This window comes from Pteronotus mesoamericanus, unplaced genomic scaffold (genome assembly GCF_021234165.1).
Source record: "Pteronotus mesoamericanus isolate MK-2021 breed Mesoamerican mustached bat unplaced genomic scaffold, CSHL_Meso_final contig_192, whole genome shotgun sequence".
Taxonomy (NCBI): Eukaryota; Metazoa; Chordata; class Mammalia; order Chiroptera; family Mormoopidae; genus Pteronotus; species Pteronotus mesoamericanus.
Genome location: NW_026555082.1, coordinates 3,356,655 through 3,380,458, shown reverse-complemented (window position 1 = coordinate 3,380,458; position 23,804 = coordinate 3,356,655). Strand labels below are relative to the sequence as shown.

At 67.9% G+C, this 23,804-nt stretch overlaps 1 protein-coding gene across 1 annotated transcript; it reads left to right on the top strand.

Annotated features, from left to right (window-relative positions):
* The first annotated feature begins 1,867 nt into the window (after positions 1 to 1,867).
* On the top strand, positions 1,868 to 23,307 carry GPR132 (G protein-coupled receptor 132). Its single transcript, XM_054567706.1, has 8 exons — positions 1,868 to 2,017; positions 2,564 to 2,684; positions 2,976 to 3,091; positions 5,944 to 5,962; positions 6,361 to 6,472; positions 16,969 to 17,357; positions 21,708 to 21,824; positions 22,172 to 23,307. Exons 1-8 carry the CDS (start codon positions 1,868 to 1,870, stop codon positions 23,305 to 23,307), a joined length of 2,160 nt encoding a protein of 719 aa, XP_054423681.1.
* Positions 23,308 to 23,804: the final 497 nt, after the last annotated feature.

The following is a 23,804-nucleotide window of genomic DNA, read 5'->3' as shown; positions in this document are numbered from 1 at the left end:
TCCTGGCCAGTGTGGCTCAGTGGATCGACCGTCAGCCTGCAAACCAGAGGGCCACCAGTTCAGTTCCCCGTCAGGGCACAGGCCTGGGTTGCAGGCCAGGTCCCCAGCAGGGGGCGCGCGAGAGGCAACCACACATCGATGTTTCTCTCCCTCTCTCCCTCTCTCCCTCCCTCCCTTTCCCTCTGTCTGAAAATAAATAAATAATTATTTTTAAATAAAGTTAATGTGTTCACTAACTAAAATCCAACAGCATGTTAACGTCACATAAATTGATCTCCGGAACACAGGGATAGTTCAAATCATGAATTTTTAACATGGCAGTTCACCAAGTTAAAGAAGGAAAGAAAATCATCACACTCGCACAGATGAAAGCACTGCATGAAGTTTAAGACACACCTGTGATCTTTTTTAAAAATTTAGGAGAAAAGGGCTGGAGGGAGGTTTCCTGACTGATAAGGACCACGTCCCTCAATCCTGTGGCAAGAGCGGCGGGCCCCTAACGTGAGGTTGGGGGTGACATGAGGCCGTTTGTTCCCACGCTTCCTGCTCAGCGTTGCTCTGGACGTGCCGGCCAATGCAATAAGACAAGAACAAGGAATATGCAGTGTAACCACTAGGCGGCAAAGAGTCAGCAGCTGTATGATTGCGTATCTCCAGATAACGTGATAACTCATAGTGAAATGCCAAAGTAATCAACAGAATAACTGTTCCCGCTAATCGGAGGTCGGCATGGTTGCTTGAGACCAAAGTCAGTAGCAACCCTTGAAGGCACTAAAAAAGGAATAATAGGAAAAATGTTATTTTAAAAAAGAGCGTAATGTATAAAATAGTCCTGAATTAATCTTGAGACCCACAAGTCCCTTATGGGGCGGGGGTGGGGGGCTCTGAAACACCGTCCCAGGTCTTAACGGGAGACAAGGACAGGGACGTGTTCCCGCCCTGCTGGAGGTGGGGCAGGCTGCGAGGCGATGCCGGAACCCTGGCCGCGGCTGCCCAGGCTGTCCCCAGATTCCTGCAGGCCAGAGGCTCTGCTGGGGGAGGCAGCTCTGCCCTCCTGGCATGGTGGCCCCTCTGGGCCTGCCTTGGACCCCGCTGGCCCGCAGCGGACTGAGTGCCGGCCCCTGGCACCAGCACCCGTGGCTAGGCACCGCCACAGCCGTCCTCGAGGCCACCCGTCCCCTGCTGGGCTTGCGGTCGGGGACAGGGCGCCCCAGCCTGTGCCCCACAGTCGGGCCTGGGACAGTGGGCCGGTCGGTGTTCTCTGCTCAGCCCTCCGAGGCTGGCATTCCTGAGAGACACTGGGTGGTGACCAGGCCTGCCTGGGTTCTTCCCGGCCCACCAGGCCAGGAATGCCGGGGCGTGCTGGAGCATGCCTGTCTGCGGCCTGGCTCGGCCGCGCCGCTCGGGGCGTGCGGGGGCGGGGGCGGCTGGACCCCGCAGGAGACCTGGGGTGAGCGCTTCTCGAGCCTGCAGGCGGGGCTGGGGGGCTTGGACTTCCGGGGTGACTTGGAGGAGCCTTGCCAGGGGATGCTCCCGTGTGCTCTGCTACCTGGCCCCGGACTTCCTGCATGAAGTGCAGTGACCGGCGGCCGCTACGGTGCTCTGCCGCGCCGTGTCCCGGCATGCGCCCTGACCCTGGCCAGGGGTCCCACTCTGCAAACCCTTCCTGAGCCCGGGGCGGAGTCCGGCCCGGGCCCAGGGGTGGGATGTCAGTGCTGTGGGCTCCGGGCAGGCCAGAGGCAAGGCTTGGCCAGTGATTCAGACGTAGCCTGGGCCCAGGGCGGCCGCTGCCACCCCAGGTCCGGGAGGGGGCATAGGGCTCGCCCGGGAGGTGTGAGCGGAGGGTCGCAGAGGGGCAGGGGGCGCGATGGAGAGCTTGGGTTTGATCCCAGGGGCACTGGGCAGCTATGGCGACTTTAAGGCAGAGGAGGGGCTGGGGAGGGGTCTGTGTGAGGCAGCTCTTGGCCGCCAGGATGGAGGGGAGCAGGCGGAGCTGGCACAGGGCACAGAGGGGCAGGCGAGGAGTGGGCTGAGGCCTGAGAGGGGCCGCCGGGGGAGGGGGAGGAAGGGGCGACTCCCCCTCATTCAGCCTGAGCAGCCAGGGGAGGTGCTTGTAAAGAAAGTGGGGGTGCTGAACAATGGGGCCTGTGGGTGAGACCAGCGAGTGGGGAGGGTCCAGAGGCCCTGGCACAAAACGGAGACCAGAGCGGGGGCGGAGGGGCTCCAAGCGGTCACCCAGGAGGGGCGTCGGGTCCCAGCGACAGCGGCCAGGCTGGGGCGGGGGACTGCGTGCCGGTCACGGTGCCACGGGGGGAATGCTCAGCCGGCACCGCTTTCTGGCCAGCAGCCAGGGGTCCACTCAGTGCTAGAAGCCTGTCTCAGTGACTCAAAGTGCACACAATATTGGAAAATTCTCTCTACCCTGAAATCTGGAAACCACTTAGCACCCAGCAGCAGGATGTATAAAGGAAACGCTGGTCCAGCCTGAACGATATACCTCTTGCTTTTATGGCGTCTGTCTGGCGATCTTTCTGGAACTCACACCTGACCGCTGTGACCCCAGCTCAACCACCCACCCAGCTCCCCGCTGCCCCCACCACCCTGCTCCAGCCCGGCCCCGCCATCCGGCCTGGCCTACGGGCTGGGGGCCGCCCTCTGCTTTGCACAACACACCAGCATCTCTCGTGGGCCCTCGGGGCTCCTTCCCGCGCCGCCTTCCTCCGAGCACGTCCTGCCTCTCTCCCCTCCCACCCTCACCGTGCCCCTGCTCCCACCCCAGCGCCTCTGTTGTCAGGACCCTGGGGGGCGGGAGTGTGGGTGTGCCCAGTGCGCCATGTGGACCGCAGCAGGGGCGCGCGCTGTGAACTGCGGTGGGGTGCGGAGACCCTGCTGGCGGGGAGCAGCCTGCAGCCCCGCCAGGCCTCGGTGTGATTGGCCGCCCGGTGCTCCTGGGTGGGCCCTGCCCTCCCCACCAGGGTCCCAGGATGCTCTGCTGCTGGCCCCCGTGGACCTGGGCTGTGCTTCGCAGGCAGAGCAGAGGAGCGCCTTCTGCCCCCCCACCCTTGGCCCAGCGCAGCAGAGGCTGGCACCGGCAAGTCCGTGTTCGCCGAATGAATGGAGGCGCGGAGGCAGAGCTGGGGGCAGAGCGCAGCCGGCTCCACCTCCCGCCCCAAGCCCGGAGCCTCCCCAGAGCGAACTCGCGGCTCCTCCGACCACACAGGCCGCCGCAGCGCCGCCTCTCCGCGCTCCTCTTGCTCAGCAGTGCCACGCCTGCCCCCCAACCCCTCCCCGGGCAGCCACCCTGCTGCGGACCAAGTCAGTGGCCTCGCGTCTCTCCCGCGCCCCGCGCCCTTCAAGTGCCCCTCCCGGAGCCGGGGGGGTCCACCTCCAGCAAGCCCGGGGTCCAGGCCTGCGGTGGCCACGGCCTCAGGTCACCGCCATAGTTGGGCTCCAGTTGAGGCTGGCCCCTTCGGGGGGCGGGTGTCCTATGCCCGCCCGCGGGCCCCACCCGTAGCGCCGGCCTCGGCAGGAATGTGCGCGGGGCCGGGGGCGGGCGCTGGAGCGTGGCCGGCGCCGGGCCGGCCGCGACACGCTCGCTCGGGACGCCGCGCTCCAGGGCGCGTTCTGCCGCCCCACCCCATCCCGCGCCGCAGGACCTGCCAGGGGATCCCCGTCCTGAGGTCCCGGGACCTGGGCAGGCGGAAGAGGTCGGCACTCTGGCCCTCGCCCCCGTGCCCGCGTCCCCACGCGGCCCGAGCCGGGCCAACGGCGCGCAGGCGCGGGCTTGTCCGACAGCGCGCTGCGGCCGCCGGGGCGGGCTGCTGTGTGTGTGTGCGCGCGGGGGCGCGCGCGCGCACGCGTACAGGGAGGGCCCCGGACCTCCGGAGCTCCGCCGCACTCCCTTTGTGCACCTTGTACCAAGCTTTGCTCAGGAATGCGTCCCCGCACACAGGGGCCCCGCCTGGGCCACCGCCTCCAGCCAGCATCCCCAGGACCGGGCCTGGCTCCGCCCTCTCCCGCATCCTTGAAGAGAGGCGCCCCTTCGCCCCTTCGGAAAGGCCGCCTGCGGTCTGTGACAGTCCCGCGGTCGGGCAGGGGCCGGAAGCAAGGACTGCCCCCTGGGGACTGTGTCCACCCACCAGGTGGCCAGGAGAGCGGAAACCACGGCCCCACCTGAGAAACCGGTTGCAGGGCCTGCGAAGCCACAGTGCCTCTTCCCCCGTGGAGCCTCCCGCAACCTTTCTCCCCCCTGCCCAGCCCAGCCACCCCGGGCCTTGTTGCCCCTCAGCGGCTCCCAGCAGCGGAGCCCTGCCCCCATCCCGGCTTGGGATGTCAAGACTCTGCCCCCAGGAGCGCGGCCGCTTGTCCGGGGGCCGGGGTGCTCGGGGGTGCTTGCCTGTGTACTCTAAGTGGGAGACTCGTTGGCGGGGGTGGGGGGCAGGGGGAGAGGAAACCAGCACATTTGGGGGTGAGGGGCCAGGGTCCAACACCCTGACCAGCACCAGGCACCCCAGGGCCTCAGGGCCGTCAGCTGTGGCGTGGAGATGCAGGGGCAGCTGGGGAGCTGGGCGAGGCCTTGCTGGCTGGCCACGCGGGGCCACTGGGCTCTGGGGCTGGGGTGGGGGGCAGGGCTGGGGCTGCAGAGTCACGCTCTGAGTGAAGGTGGGGGCAGGCCTAGGGCCCCCGGAGAGGGGCAACCGCCGGCCCGCTGGGGCGTCGGGCCGCAGGGCCACGAGACCTGCTCCTGCCGGGGCTTCCTGCCCGGCCTCCCCTGTGGCCCAGCTGGCAAGGCCCGGGCCAGCCCGGCTCCCTGCAGTTGGCAGGCGTCGGAGGGCGGGAAGCCGGCCCCCGCCCTCGCCCACTGAGACAGGAATCCGGGGCCCCGGGGCACGGAGTCCACCGTGCATTCCAGGTGCCCTGGTCGCCACCGGGCATGGGCGGGGCGCGGCTGGCACCGCAGAGCGTGGGAACAGGCCGCTGCCAGCACCCAGGCGGGCTGCACCCTCTGCCTGGCCTCCTCTGCCCTCTGCGGAGGGCCTGGGTGGGGCCAAAGGGGGTGGCCCACCTGGCCGGGAGGCGGGGCCTCTGAGAAGGGCGGGGCCTGGGTCCCTGCCCTTGCAGCAGAGGCCGGTCGGCTCAGGACCCAGGGGAGATGCAGTTTGGACCCCCTACGGGGCACCCTGGGCTGACAGGGACCTCGGCGGGAGAGGGCGCTGGTGGGCTGTCCCTGGTGGGGGTCACGCGGAGCAACAGGGTCCCGGTGCACCAAGGAGCGTGCTCACGCGCGCACGCACGGCTGGCCTGTGGCAGCGCGTGTCCTGGCAGGACGGCAGGCTCCTGTCCGGGCTGCAGCCCCAGCAGCGCCCCGGGAGGGGCTGACCCTGCTGGCTGCGGCAGCTGAGCCAGCCCTGCAGGCCCCAGTGCCCCGAACACAGGCTGCTGGCCCGCCCAGGTGCCTTGTGCTGGGTGGGGACAGAGTTGTCCCTGTGGACGCGGGGACCAACAGGGCTCAGGCTGCGGCCAGGGACGGGCACTCTGTCCTGGAGCTGGCCCTGACCAGCACAGCAAGGTCCCCCCCCACACACCAGGTGGGGAATCAGGCCCAGAGAGATCAGGCAACTTTCCAAAAGTCACACAGCAAGTCACACAGCGAGGAGGCAGATTCTAGGGCGACGTGGAGAACCCTCCCAGACCCGGACCTCACACCCTGAGAGCCAGGGCGGGCAGCTTCCCTCCTCCGGCCTCAGCTTCCTCGCCTGGGGAGTGGCCTCAGAGCCCAGGTCAGCCTCTTCTGCCCCGGGGCCGCCGCCAGCTCCCAGCTCCCGGCTCCCGGCTCCCGGCTCCCGGCTCCCGGCTCCCAGCGGCTGAGGCGGCCTCACTCCGCAGCCAGCGCGCGGCGCCCCCTGGTGGCCGCCTGTGGCTTGACGCCGCTTGTCCCCGCAGGTGGCGGTGGAGCTGGCGGGTGCGACAGGCCCCAGAACGGCGGCGGGGGCGGGGAGTGCGGGCGGGGGTGCCGGGAGGCCATGGGGCAGAGGGGCCGCTGGGCTGCGCGGAGTCCCTGGGTTGATCCACACATGGAGGGCCTGGGAAGACATTGTCTCCTGGGGTGTTGGCAGGGGAGGCTGCGGACACCAGCTCAGGACCTCAGCGCCGAGCCCTTGGGCCCCCGAAGGCCATTAGGGCGCAGGGACATGGGCCCCGGAGGGTGGCTTCAGGGAAGCAGGGTCCGCACCAGACGGGAGGGCAGTGACCACGGGGGTGCTCGGACATCGGGCGTGGTCATTCCGGGGCCTCTGGGCCGCCGGGCGGGGTATGGGAGACCCCCTGAGGCCCCAGGACATTGCTGTCCGCCCCCCTCAGACCAGGGTGCCAGGCCCCTCGAGGCCTCCCCCGGCCCCTCCACCCCCAGAGACGCACCCCGTGGCGGCCACCGCAGCACCGGCCGGGGGCCCCGGGAGTGTCGGTTGGAGACGTGAGTGGGTGGGTGAGTGTGCAGCCGCAGGCCGCCCCGGCCGCCCCTGCAGGTTGGGGTCAGTGGGCTGTGGCCTCAGGGCAGGAGGGGCCCAGGGTCACCCACCTGTACTAGAAGCCAGATCATCGTGCCGAGTCGTGTATCTGAGGTGCTGGGCATCGTCCCTGCACCCAGAAGGTTGTGGGTTCGATTCCCAGTCAAGGCTCAGGCCTGGGCTGCGGGCCAGGCCCCCAGCAGGGGGCGCGCGCGAAGCCACAACACAGGGATGTTTCTCTCCCTCTCTCCCTCCCTTCCCCCCTCTCTAAAAATAAATACATAGAAAACAGGTATTTTTAAAAAGCCAGGCCATCACGATGTTCCGAAACAATAGGGCCTGGTTTGCTGTTTTGTAGGAAAACAGGCAGAGGTGGTGGGGCTGTGTCTGGAACCCGGTGGACAGCAGCCGGCCGGCCCGAGAGCGCACAGCGGGTGCTTCGCTTCAGGGCTGGGGGCGCCCAGGACGCCCCCAACCCTGTCTGCGTCAGGTTCTGGGATCGGGGGCCTCAAGAGCAGACCTGAGTTTGAACGAACCGCCGTTTTTCCTTCGCAAGTTGACGCCCTTTGGGGCTGAGAGCTTTCCCAGGGGGACACCAACCCGCCCTGAGACGAGGCCGGGGGAGGGGCAGAGGCGCACGTCATCGGAACCCCCAGGGGACGGTCGTCCACATCAGCGTCTCAGGCTGTGAGAGGCTGGCGCCCCCGTCGGGTCTGCTCACAGGGGCGGAGGGCACCCCGGGCCCTGCGGGGCCTCTTCCGTTGTGGGTGAGATTCACTCCGGCGGCGGCTCCGAGGGACCCCCGGAGCTGCCCTGCGGACGCGGCTGCCAGGCGGGGAGGACCTCGTCGGCAGGGAGGGTGGTCGCGGATCCCACAGGCACAAATAACCAGCGTCCTTAGGGCCCGCTTGCAGGGCCACGGGCGACGGAACACGGGAAAGGTTGTGCGGGCCCATCCCACCTGCCCAGCTGGCCACTCCGGCCACCGCTGTCAACTGCTAGAGAAACAAGCCCCCGCACAGCGTCTTCTAGGAAACCGCAGCCCAGTGCACGAACAGGGTGGAGGGACCTCGGAGAAAAGGGCGGCCTCCTCTCAAAGGGCCAGAGGGAGCGGCTCAGAGACGGAGCCCTCTGTCTGGCCCGGGGACCGGGCCGTGTGCCGAGGGCAGCTGGCTGTCGCGGGGCACAGGGAGGCCCGTTGCCTCTGCAAGCCCGCTCGGCGGAAGAGGTGGGACTCAGAGGCCCCGTTAGGCGGCAAGCTTGTCTCTGCTGTCTGAACTTCACGCGTGAACAGCGGCGCTCCCGCAGGCAGCGGCGTTGCGGGGGGCCTCCGTCCGCGGGGGCTCAAGATCGAGGTTTCGGTCGCCTCGCTTCCGGCCCTGTCTCCTGGGCTGCGGCAGGGCGCAGCGCTCAGCGGACTCGGCCAGGCCCTTTGCGCTGGAGCAGAACGACTCGGTTCAGCCGCAGGGAGCACAGCGCTGAGGCCACCCCACGGTCGCAGCATGGAGGGCAGGGCGGGGTCCTCCCGCCGGGCGGCTCGGGGTTGGCTGTGCTGGCGGGCGGGGGGACGCCCTGGACTCCGGGGCCCCGCGGGGCCCGTGCCCACAGACGGCCTCAGGAAAGCCCCAGGAATTGCCAGGTCTGAGCCCGATCACAGCAGAAGGTCGTGGGTGTTCCGCGTTCCCAGGCCGGGACTCCAGCGGCTTCTCCTTCGTCCCCGGGGGCTGCTCTCCTCCGAGTGGGGCGGACGCCGGCCCGCCTGAGGGAAGTCCAAGGAGCCAGGTGAGCAGGCTGAGGGACGCCGTCTCAGCAAACCCGTGGGGCCATCCCGTCAGAGCGATCCCCAACTCTGGCTCGCGATTCAGCTTTCGTCCAGGGAATGTAAGAAACCAGGGCGTGGCATTTGGGTCCTCAGAGGGTCTGACTCTGAAAGGGCAGCTCTAGCAGCCTCGAGGGAGGGAGGCGCGGGGGCAGGTCCTGGGGACAGTCCAGGGAGAGGCCCAGATGACAAAGCGGGTGACACAGAGTGGGCGGGCGCGGCGTGAAGGGAGAGGCTGGGCGCAGCTCGCCGCCGTGTGCCTGGAGACAAGGGCGTCGTGGGGACTCCAGGCCAGCGGGTGAGGGTCGCTCCTCCAGGGCCAGGCATCAGGCTGGGGAGACCCCAGGGGGCGGACCGCCCGGCTCGGCTCGCTGTGGGGTCCACCTCCTCCACCCCCCCCCGCCCCCCCGCCCCCCCGCAAGCACCGCTTTGCTGGGGCCGCCCAAGGCGGTGTGCACACTGACGGGGCGGGGCAGGGAGGGAGGGAGGGAGAACAGGTGTTTGTTACACATTTTAAGCTCCACCGCTGAAAGACTTTCTCAAAGAAGGGGCCAACTGGGCCCTGCTAGGAAGGAAGACCAGGCCCGGGACTCGGAGCTCGAACCAGCAGTAGCAGCAGCAGCCCCAGGAAAGACAACGCGTCCCCGGTCAGGGTCCCACCGGGTGTGGGGGGCGATGCCAGCCGCTCCGAAAGCCTCTGCATTGGCTGCGGCCAGAGGGGGCGGGCGGCGGGCGCAGAGCCCGAGGCAGGAGCGCCTGCTCCCCGGTGTGGGCTGCGGGGGAGTCTGGGGAGTTCACACGTGCGTAGGACGGGGAGGCTCCTGGTGCGGAGGCACCTGGCGCGTCTCCCCTTTGCGTGATCGCGGAAATGGCCGCCTAGAAGTTTTCGCGAAGTTGCGACAGACAAGCCGCAACGGGAGCGGACGTGTGTGTTTGCCTACAGCTGTTAATGCTGGGGGAGGCACGGGCCACCGTGACCCTGCCTGCCTGTGGGCGGCTCAGGATGTGCGGCTGCCGCCAGGCGGCGGAGCAGCGCCTGAGTCGCGGCTGATCGGCCGGGGCCGCGCCCCCGGGGCCGCGCTCGAGACGGCCAGACGGGGCCGCCGCGCTTCCCACCACGGAAAGCGCCGGACTCCGCGTCCCTGCCCACTGGGTGGCCAGGGAACTTCAGCGATTGCCCGGAAGGGACCTGGGAGACTTTCGTCCGAGGGCGGCGGGGCATTCTCTGAACCACAAAAGTTCCCAGCAGGGGCATGTGCATCATCCCCTGTCTGGGGAACCGAGGGAGGAGGGACCCGGCCCAAGGCAGCGCGGCCACGCGCAGCCCCAGCGCCCTCCAGGGGCCCCGGCCGCTGCCGGCCCAGATACCCTCCCCCAGACACCCGCCTTCCCAGGCCCAGCTCCACGGAGGACAAGCTGGTCCCGCGGGCCCGTCCTCCTGCTGCGGCCTGGCCCGCAGCCCCACCGGCACCCGAGGAGCACAGGCAGGCACCGTGGGAGCACCCCGGGCCCGGGCCCCCCCCAGTGCCGAGGCTGCAGCCCCCGCAGCACAATGAGGTGCGTGGCGGGAGAAGGCCAGGCAACCGGCCCGTGGGTGCTGGTCCACGCCGGCCCTCCTGTCCCCTCCTGCTGGTGCTCTTGGGCACCGTCCAGGGCCAGGTGGGACCAGAGGCGTGGGAGCTGAGGCCCAGGGCAGGCCTGGCGGCCGTGGGAGTGGGAAGAGACAGCCAGGATGGATGGTGGGCGGGTGGCGGGGGGAGAGATGCGTGGGAGGGAGAGCAGGGGCGTGTTGCTGTGGGGTGTAAGTGGTGGGGTGTGGGTCTCGCCCTACAGTTCCTGAAACCGCCCCGCAGGCAAAGGCATAACACGGTGTCGGGGAGACTCATGGACCCGTGGCAACGCAGGCCCCTGCTGCTCGGTGAGGAGGGAGCTGAAGGAGAGAGAACGAAAGCCGCTGGGAAACCCGCCTGAGCCGAGGGTGGAAACAGTGTGTCCAGACCCGGGGCAGAGGGGGGGCGGGGAAGGGCGTGTGAGCGGGGGCTTCCCCGGAGCAGGAGCAGAGCCGCAGGCAGGAAGCGGGCTGAGCCTGGCCCGGGGGGCGGGGCAGCTGCCGAGGGGTGCGAGGCGATCTGGGGGTGAAGACCGCACTCTACGCTCAGTTATGCTGGTGGTCACACCATGGGGTGCATTGGTGGGGAGTCGGCTGCTCACCTAAAGGCCGTGAATTGTAGTGCACGTAAGCTATCCCTGAATTTTGTAAAAATTCAAATTAAAATAAAAGAAGTTGGAGGGGAAAAAACCAGGAAAGTGCAAAGGAAGCTGAAAAACAAGTTAAAAATAAGATTGGGAATCGGTGACATGGGAAAAACAGAGGTGCCGTGAAGATCAATGAAGACAGAAGTTCTCTGGAAAAATTCATCAGCCCGTGAGACAGGGCAGCTGCCGAGAATATCACACAAAAGCAAAAGGAAAGAAAAGATGCAGCACAAATCAAAAAGAGGTTACGATGGAAGATTTAAAGGCAACAAGAAGCTGCACACTGGCGGAAAATATCTGCAAACCATGTATCAGATAAAGGGTGTGTGTTGAGAACACCAAGCGGACCATGGACCATCCGAACTCAGCAGTAAAGAAACAAATGACCCAATTTAAAAATGGGTCAGAGGTCTGAGTGCAGTGGAGGCAGGTGTGGGGGCGACAGGGAGGCCTCCCCGCTGCATCATCGGCAAATGCAGGTCAAACCCCGGGGGCGCACCCCGCACACTCAGTGAACAGGCAGGAAAGAGTTCGGCAACAGAGTGGCCGCGCTGAAGGCGGCATTCGTGGCGCCTCTGCGGGGACAGCGCCGCGCGGTGGTTTCTCACCACCTGATGACCCAGCAATTTCGCTCCCAGCTCAAGAGAACCGAAAATGTAGGTTCCTGCAAAAAAACCTGTACATGAGCCTTACGGCACCTTTGCTTACGACCCCCAAACGCTGAGAGCCCCGCCGGCGCCGTCCGTCCGGCGGACAGACACGGAGCTGGCCGGTCCGTGACCTGCGGAGCGACTCGCGGTAAAAAGGAAGGCGCTACCCACGTGCCCGACACGGGTGAATCTCAAGTGCGTTTCCTGTGGCAAAGACGCCAGATTCAAAGGCTGTCACATTCCACTCATGCGACATTCTAGAAAAGGCAAAACAAGCGGGAGGGGACCCGGCCGGTGGCTGTGGGCGGGGCTGGGGGAAGGAGCCAGGGAGAGGTTCTGGGCCGTGGCCCTGCGGGGGGACACGCAGCTGTCTGCCTGGGTCCGACTCCGCAGGCGTGAACGTCGCACAGCAAGTTTTACTGTGTGCAAAGTAAACATGTTTTAAGGGCAAGAAAAATCAGGTCCAAAAAAGAAACAAAACAACGAGGTCAACATTTCAGAAAACAGACGAAATGGGCAAATCACTGGGAAAGAGACCAAAAGAAATAAAGAGCTCGTTGGTCCCATGACAAACAGATTGACTGAAGTGATATTTAAAAATCTTGCCACGGGGGCCCTGACCAGTGGGCTCAGTGGGCTCGGCGTCGTCCCGCAAACCGAAAGGTCACTGGTGTGATCCCCAATCAGGGCCCAGGCCTGGGCTGCAGGCCAGGGCCCTGGAGGAGGCGAGTGCACGAGGCAACCGACGGAGGTTCCTCTCACACTCGGATGTTTCCCTCCCTCTTTTTCCTTCCCTTCCCCTCTGTCTAAAAATAAATAAAAATGAAAACTCTCACCATGAGGACACGTGAGGCTGGAAGGACGAAGGACAGGGGGCCTCAGAGCGGCAGCCCCGAGCCAGAGCAGGACCCACTCTGCCGGCCGAGAGGGACCAGCGCCCAGCCGGAGCCAGAACCCAGCGTGTGGCCGGGAGCGGATGCCTGGGGACAGAAGCCGGGTCCCGGGTCCCAGCCCCCACGCGGAGCCTGGGACCACAGCTGGCTTGGTCCCAGCCTGCTCTGACATCAAGGACGCTGCAGAGGCTGAAGGTGGCAGACGCACTTGGCCTTGTAGAATGGCCCTGTCCGACGTCCGCAGGAGAGCCTGCGGCTCGGGGCCGGGCCACCAGCACCAGGAACCAGGGAGGGCCCCGTGGCCCCGGGGGCCGCGCAGCTGCCGGCAGAGTTTGCGGAGGCCCCAGGTGCTTTTCTACAGCGCGAGGTTTGGCCTCATTTCCACGGAGGGTCGTGCCGTGGAAACTAGCTGAGGGCGTCCCCCGGGCAGACCCAGGATGGGAAGGAGTAAGTGACACGGTCCCTGTTCACAGATGGCCCGCTCCCTCTCGTGGAAACGCCTGTCAGAAGGAACGGGCGAAGCCAGCAGAGCAGCAGGCCGGAAAGCCCACCGTGGAGGCCGGCGGCGCGTGACAGGGGCGGCGCGGGAGGGGGGGGCCGGGGGGGTCCGCTCCACGCCCAGAGGTGTCCGAAAGAGCAGAGCGCTCGGGAGCCAGATCGCCCAGGGAGCGGGGAGAACGGCGTGCACCGTGAAACTGCCAAGCTGCTGCAGGAGGTTTAAGAAGACACCAGCCAATGGGCGCACAGCCCACGTGCGAGGGTGGACGCCTAGACCGGGGCACAGCCCCTCGGAACCCCAGTCTCGTGCTTCGCAGAAAGAGAGAAATCTATCCTCAGTTCACATGGAGTCTCCGGGGACCCCACATCACCCAGCGAACGGCCACTCAGGGTGCAGAGACGCGCCCCTCCTCAGCACCCCCGGCCCGGCCAGCAAACCCAGGGAGGGGACCAAGGGGCGGGGGCAGGCCCCAGAGAGACAGGTCAGTGCGGGAAGGAGGCCAGGCCGGGCGAGGCTGGACACCGGGTCCCAGCCGAGCCCAGCCTGGCCCGGCCCGCCACGCTCTGCAGAGGATGCCGCGCCCCCGGCAGAAGGTGGCCGGGCCGCCCTGGGCCTGGCCCGCAGGTCCCCTGGCGAGCCCGGGGCCGGCGCCCGTGCCTGCCTGGCCCCTGTGCGCGTGTGTGCACGTGCCTGTCTGCGCACGTGTGTGCGCGTGCGTGCGCGTGTTCCGGGGTGACGATGGGCAGGACAGCAGAGAGAGGGCTCGCCCTCACCCAGGAAGGAAGCCTCGGCAGCTCAGGTGGCGGGCCGTGTGTGGAGCCACAGGTGAGGGGCAGGAAGTGGGGGCGGCTCTTCTGCTGAGACCTGAATTTCCTGTGAGGCCAGCGCCCGCACACCGAGTAGTGGAAACGGCTTCACACACCCGAGCGTGCACACATGTTCACCCCCGTGCACGCGCCCCCGCCATGGGGCCTGCGCCCCGTCGAGCGTGAAACCCACCCACCGCCGTGCCCCCACGACCCCCACTCACGCGCCCAGCTCCTGTCTGTGCCCTGAGCGGAGCCTCTCAGGGGTCGGCTACCCCTGCCTGCCCCCGCTTCCGGTCTCACCGAGTCTTCTCTGAACGCCCCTCGGTGCCCTCGGGGCCCCGGGCCTGACCTTCCACGGGGCACTGTCCGGGTCCTGGCCGCCCCCTTTCCCACACCTCTGTCTCCCAGGGACCCAGGCCCCCACCCCTCACCTTGCCTGTGTGCCCTTGGCCCTGACACTGCCTGGCCTCCCCCGGCCCCGCCCCCGGCCTCTGGCCTCTGGCCTCACACCCCGACATCTGGCAGGGCAGCGGGTGACGCTGCCAGCCTGGGAGACAGGCTGCAAAGTCCTTGCCCGTCTCCTGTTGTGGGGCTCTGGGGGGACCCCGCAGGCTCACACTCACTGCCCCTCTGCCCGGGAAGCCCCCCTGGGCCTGGGCCGACCCAGCTCAGACCCCAGGCCCCACTGCAGTGCTCTGACCCCACACCTGGGTCGCGGCCCCACCGCAGGGCGGCCACGGGGCCCCCGCTCCGAGCCTGCGATGGGAGGGGCCCCTCTGCGGGCTGTGGGCGTCGAGCGAGATCCCCCACCTCTGGAACCTGCCCAGGCGGGGCACCGGGCAGGGCACGTGGATGCTCACTTGGTGAGGGTGACCCAGGTCGCAGGGGCCCAGGTGGCCGCGGGCTGACACCCTGCAGAGGGGAAGCCAGTCCTGCCGGTGTGAGCGTGGGCGGCTCGGGTGTGAGCGTGGGCGGCTCGGGTGTGAGCGTGGGCTAGACCCGCGGTTTCACCCCCGGGGACCTGGCTTCCCGGCTCGGCTGGTGCCGGGGAAGGTGTCCTGGAGGGCGGGGGCGGGAGCCCCAGGGCAGCGCCCACGGCACGCCCTCCCTGGCCGGCCCCCTTCCCAGGCCCCTGCTGCTTCTTAAGCAGCAGCGGGGGTCCAGCCGGGGGAGCGCGCGGGGTCGTGCCGTCAGGCCGCCCGGCCCGGCTGCTGGCCGGCCATCAGCGGTGTCCCCAGGGCGGGCCACGGCGGGGTCAGAGGCTGCATCCCTCCGTCCCCCCCACTCTTTGCTTCCCCGCTGTCTAGCAGGCGCCTGTGTCCCCGGTCCGCCCTCCGGTGGAGCCCAAGAGCAGCTTCCAGAGGGGGCCCCCCGGGGGCACCAGGACCCCCCACCTGGCACGGTGATGGGGACGTCGGGGGCCCCTGGGTCTCTGTGGTTGGGCGCGGGGCTGCCCTGTGCATTGTGGGATGTTCAGCGCCATCCCTCAACTTCCCCTTCAGGCAAACCCGAAAAATGTCTTCAGAAATGCTGAGTCCCGCTTGGGGACACATCGCCGTGGGTGGGAGCCGCTGGCGAGGCCCGGGCCGGGCCGGGCTGCGGGGGTGAGCGTGAGGGTAGGCGCTGCCTTCCGGTCTGGAGCTGACTTCCGGCGGCGCTGGGGCCTCTGCGGCTCAGACACACGCTGGGCGCGCTCCGCCCCAGCCAGGGGCTGCACGCGGAGGCCCCTTTCCCTCTTACCTCTCACGGGGAGCCAGGCCGAGCTTCCCAGGGCAGCGGAGGGGGGTACCCGCACCTCTGCTGTCCCTCTGGGGGGTCTAGGGTGGCCTGGGTCTTTGGGACCCTCTGTGGCAAAATACACCACTCCTAAAGCCACCAAGAATGCCGCACTCCGGGGAGGTGCTGGGGCTGGGGACGCCGGCTCGGGCGAGCCGTGGCGCTGAGGGGGGCCAGGGCTGCCTCCCCTGGGGGTGGGGAGGACACGGACCCTGCTCTGGACGGTGGCATGTAGCAGGCACCTAGTGACGCTGCTGTTGATGGAGTAAGCGGCCTTCTTCTGTGGCCCTGTGGTCCCCTCCTGCCCCAGAAAGAAGGTGGCTCTGCCTGGCTCCTTCCTGAGGCCTGAACGGGGTGCATTTTGGGACGTCCCCTAGAAGGGAGGGCCCACTGTTCTCAACATCCTTCCTTCCTGACACCCAGAATGCAGGTGGGAAGGCTGGAGCTCCAGAAGCCGTTCTGGTCCCTGAGACAGTACCCGGTTCCCCAAGGCTGTGGGCGCTGTCTGCCAGCCCAAGGGAGGGACCAGCTCTGAGTTTGGCAAGGTCGCCGGGGGCTCAGGGGTGGCAGGCACCCTGCTGTGCCTGAGCTGGGACATGCTGCCACTTTGCTGGAATCCCGACCCGTCGCTCACCCATGGGGTGCCTCTCCCACCCCCTGTTGGAGGAGCACGCGCAGCAGCGAGGGTTTCAGAATCGCCCGGCTCTGTGACGCTTCCCAAAGCCCTGTCCCTGCCCCTCCCGGGGCCTCCCAGGCTGGCTCTCTCAGGAATGGCCCCGAAATCCCCTTCGCCACCAGCGTCTGGGGAAGTCCTGCTCCTCGGAGGGCGGCTGCGTCCGGGGAACCCCCGGGAGTCCCCTGCCTCCCTAGCCTGGATCCTGAGTCAGCATCACCACCCACCCTAAAGGTGGAGAGGCAGAGCCGAAAGCCAGGGAAGGCAGAGAGACCGGGGAAGGAGGAGCGAGGATCCTGGGCAGACAGGCGGGGGCGGCGTGAGAAAGGACTGACCCTGGTTGCTCCGGGCACCTGGCGTGGTTGCAAGAGAGCTAGGGAGGCAGGGCACGAAGTGCGGGACAACCGGAGCACTTCCCAGAACGACGTCTCTGGTTGACGGAAACGCGATGCAGACCCAGGCGCCCGAGTCCGCACCCCCGCGTGCACAGCGCCTCCACAGCTGCCTCCAGCCAGGGACCCTGCTTCAGCCGCAGGAAGTGGGGGGTCTGCCTCCTGCTGTGACGCGGACAGGCCGTGGGGACGTCATGCCAAGTGGAATGAGCAGATGCCGAAAGGCAGGCGCGGGCTCCACTGATCTGAGGTCCCTGCAGGGGTCGGACCCCTCGGGGCAGAGATGAGACGGCAGTGCCGGGGCTGGGGGTCCGCGAGCAACGGGCAGGCCCCGGCGTGAAATGGCCGCCACCCTGCATCCCGGGGATGCGTGGCTCAGCCGCCCCGGGCCCCGGAGGCCACTGCCGAGCAATGGTGACGGTGGGTCTCGGGCACCCAGGGCCGCGGCCCCACCTGCTTGTTTGGGAAGGGCTGTCCTCAGCCTGGGCCCCCGGGAGGCAGGGGGCACCCTCGGGGCAGCGGCCCGCGGACACCGCGGCCCCCAGGCGGGCGTTCGGGAAGGCCGGGGTGAGCCCTGCGCTCAGGCCTGCCCACGCCCCGGGCCCAGCACTCCAGGGAGCCGGGCAGCTGTGGCCGGACCGTCTCTGCAGGACAGTGAGGAGGGCCCCAGGGCTCTCCTGGCCCTGGACACCCAGGGGTGTGGCCGCCGCGGATGCACCGCACGGGCGGCGCACGGAGGCCCCGGAAGTGGAGGTGGCCTGGCTCTGCCCCCGGGGCCGCGATGGCCGGGCCCGGATCAGGCCAGGCGCTGACCCAGGGAAGGGGCCCACCCTGCCCTTTCCCCTTGAAACCCGGAACCAGCCTGTGGGGCAGCAGGTGGCGGGGCGGCGCCAGGCCACCTGCAGCCGCGGTGCTTTCGAGACGCCTGGGCTGCGTGTTCGGGAGCAGGCTGGTCTGACCGGTGTCCTGGGACCGGGGGCCAGCAGCACCTCTAAGAGGGACGCTGTGTCTGGGGACCCCACCAGCGAGGCCACGGGGTCTGGCTGGGGTCGTCTCAGAGGGGGGCCAGGCAGAGCCAAGGCTGGTATGTAGAGGCCCCTTCCCTCTAGCACCACCCCCAGGGTGGGCATCGGGAGGGAGGGCGCCGTGGGAACGGCTGGGCCTGCGGCAGGTGGCCAGCCGTGGGGGGTTGGAGCTGCTCCAGGGCCACCGCGGCTGGTGGCGGCTGCGGCCCCTTCCCTGCGCCCTCAGGGATCCCCGCAGGGTGAGGCTCCCTGGAGGCGCCAGGTCGGGAGCTGGGTCCCCCTCGGGAGGGTCCTGCCCGCGGTGTCCTGCCCGGTCTGTCCGCGTGGGGACCTGGGCACTGGCCGCTCGTGTGAGCTGGCTCTGAGTGTGCCCCGGCCGGCTGGGAAGGTCCCGAGGGAACCCAGAAGAGGCTTCTGACTCTGTCTCTGGGTGGTGTCGGATCACAAGGGGAAGTGGGTCTGGGCCCCTTCCTGTCATCTGTCCCTGGGACGGCGAGGGGCACAGTGTCACCACAAGAAAGCTGTCATCCGGCTGCCGCTGGCCAACCCCTGGGACCCTGTGGCTGGGAGTTTTGGAGACAGCTGGCCAGCGTCCTGGCCGTGTCCTGGAAGCCCCCACCCAGCGGGGCCTGCGGGGAGGGCGGAGCCTCCAGGCGGGGCCCGAGTCTCCCCCGGCGGCGGGGTGGGGTGGGTGGGGGCCCCAGGGGGGGTCTGACGCGAAGGTGGTCGGCTGGAGTACACGTGGGTTCCTTCACCAGGGACCCGGGGCAGCAGTGCCCACCGCGCTGTGTCGGCAGGAGGGTTTGGGGTGCAGGTGGTGACTGCCCGGGGCCCCTTCAGAGCCTCCCCGTCCTGAGGCTGATTCCTCAGAGCTCTCGCCTGCGCTGGTCCAGGGCCAGAGAGCCGGGGGCTGAGGGCAGGCCTGGCCCTACGACCTGTCCTTGCGCCTCCCGGGCCTCCGGGGACGTCCTGGGCGCCCTGTGCCTGTCGCAGATTCCCGGGGTGCAGATTCCCCGGGTGCGGGGCGGACGGCCCTGCGGGGAAGGTGGGGAAAGACTAGAAAGAGCATTGGTCTGGGCAGGGCAGGTGGCTTGGCTTCGGGAGCGGGAGCGCTCAAGGAAATGCAAATGTGTTTTCAAAAGTTGCTTTGAAACTCTATGAAAACAGGGGAAACAGCCTGCGGGGGCGGGAGGGGGGGCGGGGGGGCGGGGGTGAGGCAGCCACCGCCAAATTGCTGGGGCTGGAGACCCGGTCAGAAAGGGCCGGGTCCGAGGGAGCACGGGAGGAGAGACGGGGAAGCCCTGGAACGCCCCCGAAAGCGCCGTGCGTCCAGCGGGGCGGCAGCCCCCAGAGCTGGGTCTCACCAAGGCCTGATGGACGCGGACAGGGGACCGGCCGGGGACCGGGGGCCGGACGCGTAAGGCCCGCTGTCACCTCGTCCGGTCTGTGTGAGAAGTTCACGGTAAAACAAACCAAAAACCCACGTTTGAAAAGACTGAGGGCTACGTGCCGAGGGCCGGGCGGCGCGCTGCGCTTGCCCTGGATGCGGCGGACGTCTCCTTGTGCTGAGAACCTGGAGGAGTCCCGCAGGGGACCAAGCTGGGGGCGGGGGCGGAGGCCGTGGGGCCACCAGGAGAGGCCGCCCTGGGCAGAGGGTGGGCCCGTGGGGGACATCAAAGCCCAGGCGGTGCCCGGGGCCAGCAGAGGAGGGACGTGGAGGCCGCTGGGGCCCCGGGGGCAGGTGTGGCAGGGCCTCAGGCTGATGCAGCCGCCCACGCACACAGCCATGTCTGCCTGGCCAGGCCGGGAGCAGCCTCCCAGCGCGTCAGCGTGACCTCACAGAGTCTGTCTCTCCACAGTCTGGGCCCTCCTCTGGGGGTTCCCGAAGGTGGGCTGGGGTGACGTGAGGGAAGAGCGGGCTGCTGTGCGTGGCCAAGAAGCGCAGCGTGTGCTTCGGCGTGGGAGGATGCAGGGCCGCCGCCGCCGGCCCTGTCCTCCTGCTCAGCACCCAGCGGGAGAGGCCAGGAGGGGACCCGGGCCCGGGGAGCCCGCGGCACCCTGTCCCTGGCGGGGGGGACGGTTCGCTGTCGTGCTGGCTGCTGCTGTCGTCCCGGCTGCGGGCTCAGGAGAAGGCCAGGACCCGCCGAGGCTGGGCAGGCACGAGGCCCTGGCCCCCTGCTGGGCTTGCTCGCCTGGTGGGAGCACAGGGGACCCTCGGTGGGGGGAGTGCAGACCTGAGAGGAAGCAGAGAGTAGAGGAGGTTACAGTGGGGGCAGAAAGTGCCACGAACTGGGTCCCCAGGCCCAGGAAGTCCCTGAGAAGACACCGAAGCCATGTGTCCCAAGGTCAGGACAAGCGGGGGAGGGTTGGCCAGGGAGGGAGCCCCGGGCCCTTGTGTCCGGCATCCTGAGGGCTCCGGCCTGGGCCTGCTGCTGGGGGCGTCAGCTCTCTCCGGCGGGCCCTCCCTGGTCCCCTGCGTGTGCAGCCAGGCTGTCCGGGCCTGACGGTCAGGGGTGGGGACGCGAGCGCCTGCCGGGCCCTGCACAGCCGGGCGGTGAGTGGCTTGCCTGGGACCCGCCTCACCCTTGCGAAAGGTGCCGGGGGAGGGAGTGTCTCCCCCTGCTGGGCCATCACTTCCTCTGGCTTTTGCAGAAGTGGTTTCTAGAGATTCCACCCACCTAGCCCCTGTCTGCACACGCGGAGGGCTCACCCTTCAGCCTGAGGAGTTCAAGGGAAGGCGGCGCGGGGCCAGGGAACAGCTGGGGCCCTGAGCGTCTGGACAGCTCCCAGGTGGGTAGTGCTCTCCCTGGGGACCCCAGCCCCCTTGGCCACACTCCCTCCCTCACCCCGGGGCTGGCCGGGTCTCCCTTTTGTGGGGGAGGGTGGCTCGGCCCTCAACTCCCAAGAGGGTAGAGTCAGCAGGTGGCCCTCGGCCGCAGCCCCCCGGGGTGGCCCACACCTCTGCCGTGCGGTGGGCCGGGTCTGACCTGAGACCCGGGGGCCAGACGGGCCAGGTCCTGTGACCCTGCAGGCCTGTGGGGCACCTGTCGGTGCCAGAAGGCGAGCGTCACTTGGTGGTGGTATTTCTGGATTCCCTTTGGCCTCAGCATCTCACTTCTACATCCGTTCCCAGGTCTTACTTAGAAGATGTAAGGGAACTGTGTGTAGTTTCAGTAGACATCTTGGCTTCCTGTTGTTTCCAGCTGGTAGAAACACCCTTGAGAAAGGAGGGCTGGGGGCAGCTTGGGAGGGCGGCCGGGGTGGCCGTGGTGGGGCCGGCACAGGCAGCGAGGTCGGGGTTAGAGCCGGCGGCCGCCCCCCGCCCCGGCCCCACCTCTGTGGCTCCCGCTGCTGCGGGACCGAGACACGTGGGCCTGCCCCACAGGCCGGAGCTGCTGCGGCTCCCCGGGCGGGGTCCTCCTGTCTGCCCCAGGGGAGGGTGAGTGTCGAGGGCTGCCCGCCCCAGCCCCCCTCTGGCTGGTCAGGACAGAGTCTGTCTGAGGGGCGTCTGGGGTGAGGAGAGAAGGCCTGGGGAAGGCGGGGGAGGCAGGGGCCGTGGGTGCTCTCCTGGGGGGCTGGGCTCCTTTCACGGTGGCGGGGGGGGGTGTGAGCGGCGCCCCTGGGGTGTGAAGGGCTTTGGAAGCCGCCACATTGGGCCAGGTCACGCCGCACAGCGAAGGCGTGTGACCCCCTCATGCTCTCGCTAACACCAAACACTGAAGTTCCTCCCTTTGGCCAACACGAGAGCCAAGGAAAGACTTCTGTTTGAAAATTTTGTGCACATTTCTTTCGTTGTACGTGGGGCAATTTTTGGACGCTATGTTCGTTCCTCCTGTGAATTATCTGCTGACCGGCATGGACACTTCTTGTTGTTGGTTTGTGAGAGCTCTTTATATATGAAGGGCACGCCGCCAAGCCCGCAGGACAGATACGGGGCCTGCTGGCCGATAGTCTAATGGCTTTCCTTGTGATTGGGTCTGGTTTCTCTGAAGCTATTTCAACCTCCTTTTCTCCAGGCCGTTTTAAACTCTGCGTGACCCTCTCAGCGGGCCTGACAGACGTGAGGTGCGCCGGGAAGCTGGTGTACGGCCGCCCCGCCCCGCCCCGGCAGACATGCCAGGTGAGAGCTCCTGCCTCTTCTGACTTCGCACACTTAGGAGGGAGCCTGTAAGGTGGTCTGTGCAATGCACTCGGCCTCAGGAAGGGGAAAACTATGTCAAAAAGGGAGCATTCAAAAGAGAGGCACACTGACTCAGAGATGACACAACTAGAGGCGCACCATCAGGATGTCGGGAAAGTGCCCGTTCCCTGTCCTTGGAGAGAACGAGAAAACTCAGGGCTGGGGCCGAGGGGACAGTCAAAGGCTCCTCTGTCCGCTGGGCCTCCCACGTGCCTGTTTCTCGCGGCAGACCCCGTGCTGAGCCACTTGGCCGGCATGGCCCACAGGAGCCTCCCACCCCAGGCAGGTGTCACGGGGCTGACCTGCACCGAGAGCCCAGTGGCCGCTGCAGAGGTGGGCGGTGCAGGTGGGGCCGCGGGGAGCAGGGGCGGGGCTGATGGGGCTGGGGGCCCTGCAGGTGGGGACAGCTGGGGCAGAGGCAGGCGCCCCCCTCGCCGGCCCCTGGATTCTGCGGAGACCGTGCGTAGCTCAGCGGTTAGGGGATGCCTTTCTTTCCCCTTTTGAAAAGGGACCCGGGCGAGCTGCCGGCCTGGCCAGGCCGCAGGTCGAGGGTCTCGGCGTCTCCTCAGGAGACCCCGCGTGGGAAGAGAGGCGCCCGGCGTGTCCAGTCCCGAACGTCCTCGAGGCTTAGCGTTTCTCGGCACCTCTGGACGGTCTCCCCCGCCCATCCTCACGCCGTCTCCGCCCCCTCAGGAAACAACACCGCGGCGGCAGGAAACGGCACCGCGCTGCTGGGCAGCTGCCGCATGCCGGACGAGGGCAGCTGCCGCATGCCCTACGAGGAGAGCCGCGTGGGCCTGGTGGTGGTCTACAGCGCCGTGTGCGTGCTGGGGCTGCCGGCCAACTGCCTGACGGCCGTGCTGACGCTGCTGCAGGCGCTGCAGGGCAGCGTGCTGGCCGTCTACCTGTTCTGCCTGGCGCTCTGCGAGCTGCTCTACGCCAGCACCCTGCCGCTGTGGGTCCTCTACGTCCAGAACAAGCACCGCTGGATGCTGGAGCCGTGGGCCTGCAAGGTGACCGCCTACATCTTCTTCTGCAACCTCTACGTCAGCATCCTCTTCCTGTGCTGCGTCTCCTGCGACCGCTTCATGGCCGTGACCTACGCGCTGGAGAGCCGCGGCCGCCGCCGCCGCCGGACCGCTGTGCTGGTGTCCGCCTCCGTCTTCCTCCTGGTCGGGTTGGCTCACTACCCCGTGTTCAAGATGGAGGACAAGTGCACCTGCTTCGAGGCCCTGCCCATGGACGGCAGGGTGGCCAGCTACTTCTACTGGCGGGTCACCGTGGGCTTCGCCTTCCCGCTGGGCATCCTCGTCTTCACCAACCAGCGCATCCTCAGGAGCATCAAGCGGAGCGCGGGCCTGGGCGCCGCCCAGAAGGCCAGGGTGAGGCGCACGGTCATCGCCGTCGTGGTCATCTTCCTGGTCTGCTTCGCGCCCTACCACCTGGTGCTGCTGGCCAAAGCTGCCGCCTTCTCCTACTACCGGGGCGCGGAGGACTCCATGTGCGCGTTCGAAGTCAGGCTGTACACAGCCTCCATGGTGTTCCTGTGCCTGTCCACCGTGAACAGCGTGGCTGACCCCGTCCTCTACGTGCTGGCCACGGACCCCTTGCGGCAGGAGGCGTCCAGGATCTGCAGGAGGTGGAAGAAGTCATCCGCCAGGATGGAGGTCCCCAAAATCACGTGGCCAAAGACCTCGGAGGAGGCGTGGTCACCCACGTCGCTTGTACACAGCGACCAGTTCCCCGGGCCCGCCCAGCCCCCGGTGTCACGGCCGGGCGCGTGGGCCTCGCAGGACACCCTGGAGCAGCTGAGCGAGGAGCCCTGCTGAGCCCAGGGTCCCGCAGGGCCACCCGCTGGCACAGGAGCCCAGGGCCAGCCGTGAGGCCGCCCTGTCCACAGAGCCCAGCAGACGGCGTCCGTGGCCTGGCCGTGAAGCTCCGTCTGCAAGGCGCCCCTGATTTCTTGTGTATTTTTTAGAAGGTTATTTATTTGTTTTTAGAGAACGCAAAAGTGAGGGCGAGAGGGAGGGAGAGAAACACCGATCGGGTGGCCCCTTGCGCGCCCCCAACTGGAGACCCGGCCGGCCGCCCAGGCCTGTGCCCCACGCAGGAATCGAACAGGCGGCCCCTCGACCGCGCGGCCCCTCGACCGCAGAGCCCAGGCCAGAGCCACACCAGCCAGGGCCACGCCCCTGAGTTCTTGTTCCGGAGCCACACCCGGTGCCTTGGCCCCTCGGGCCCCGCCTCCAGGCGTCCCCGCAGGGCAGGTGGCCGCGGGCCCAGGCTCCGATGCCCCCGTGGTGGGTGGCAGGCAGGAGGGCCTCTC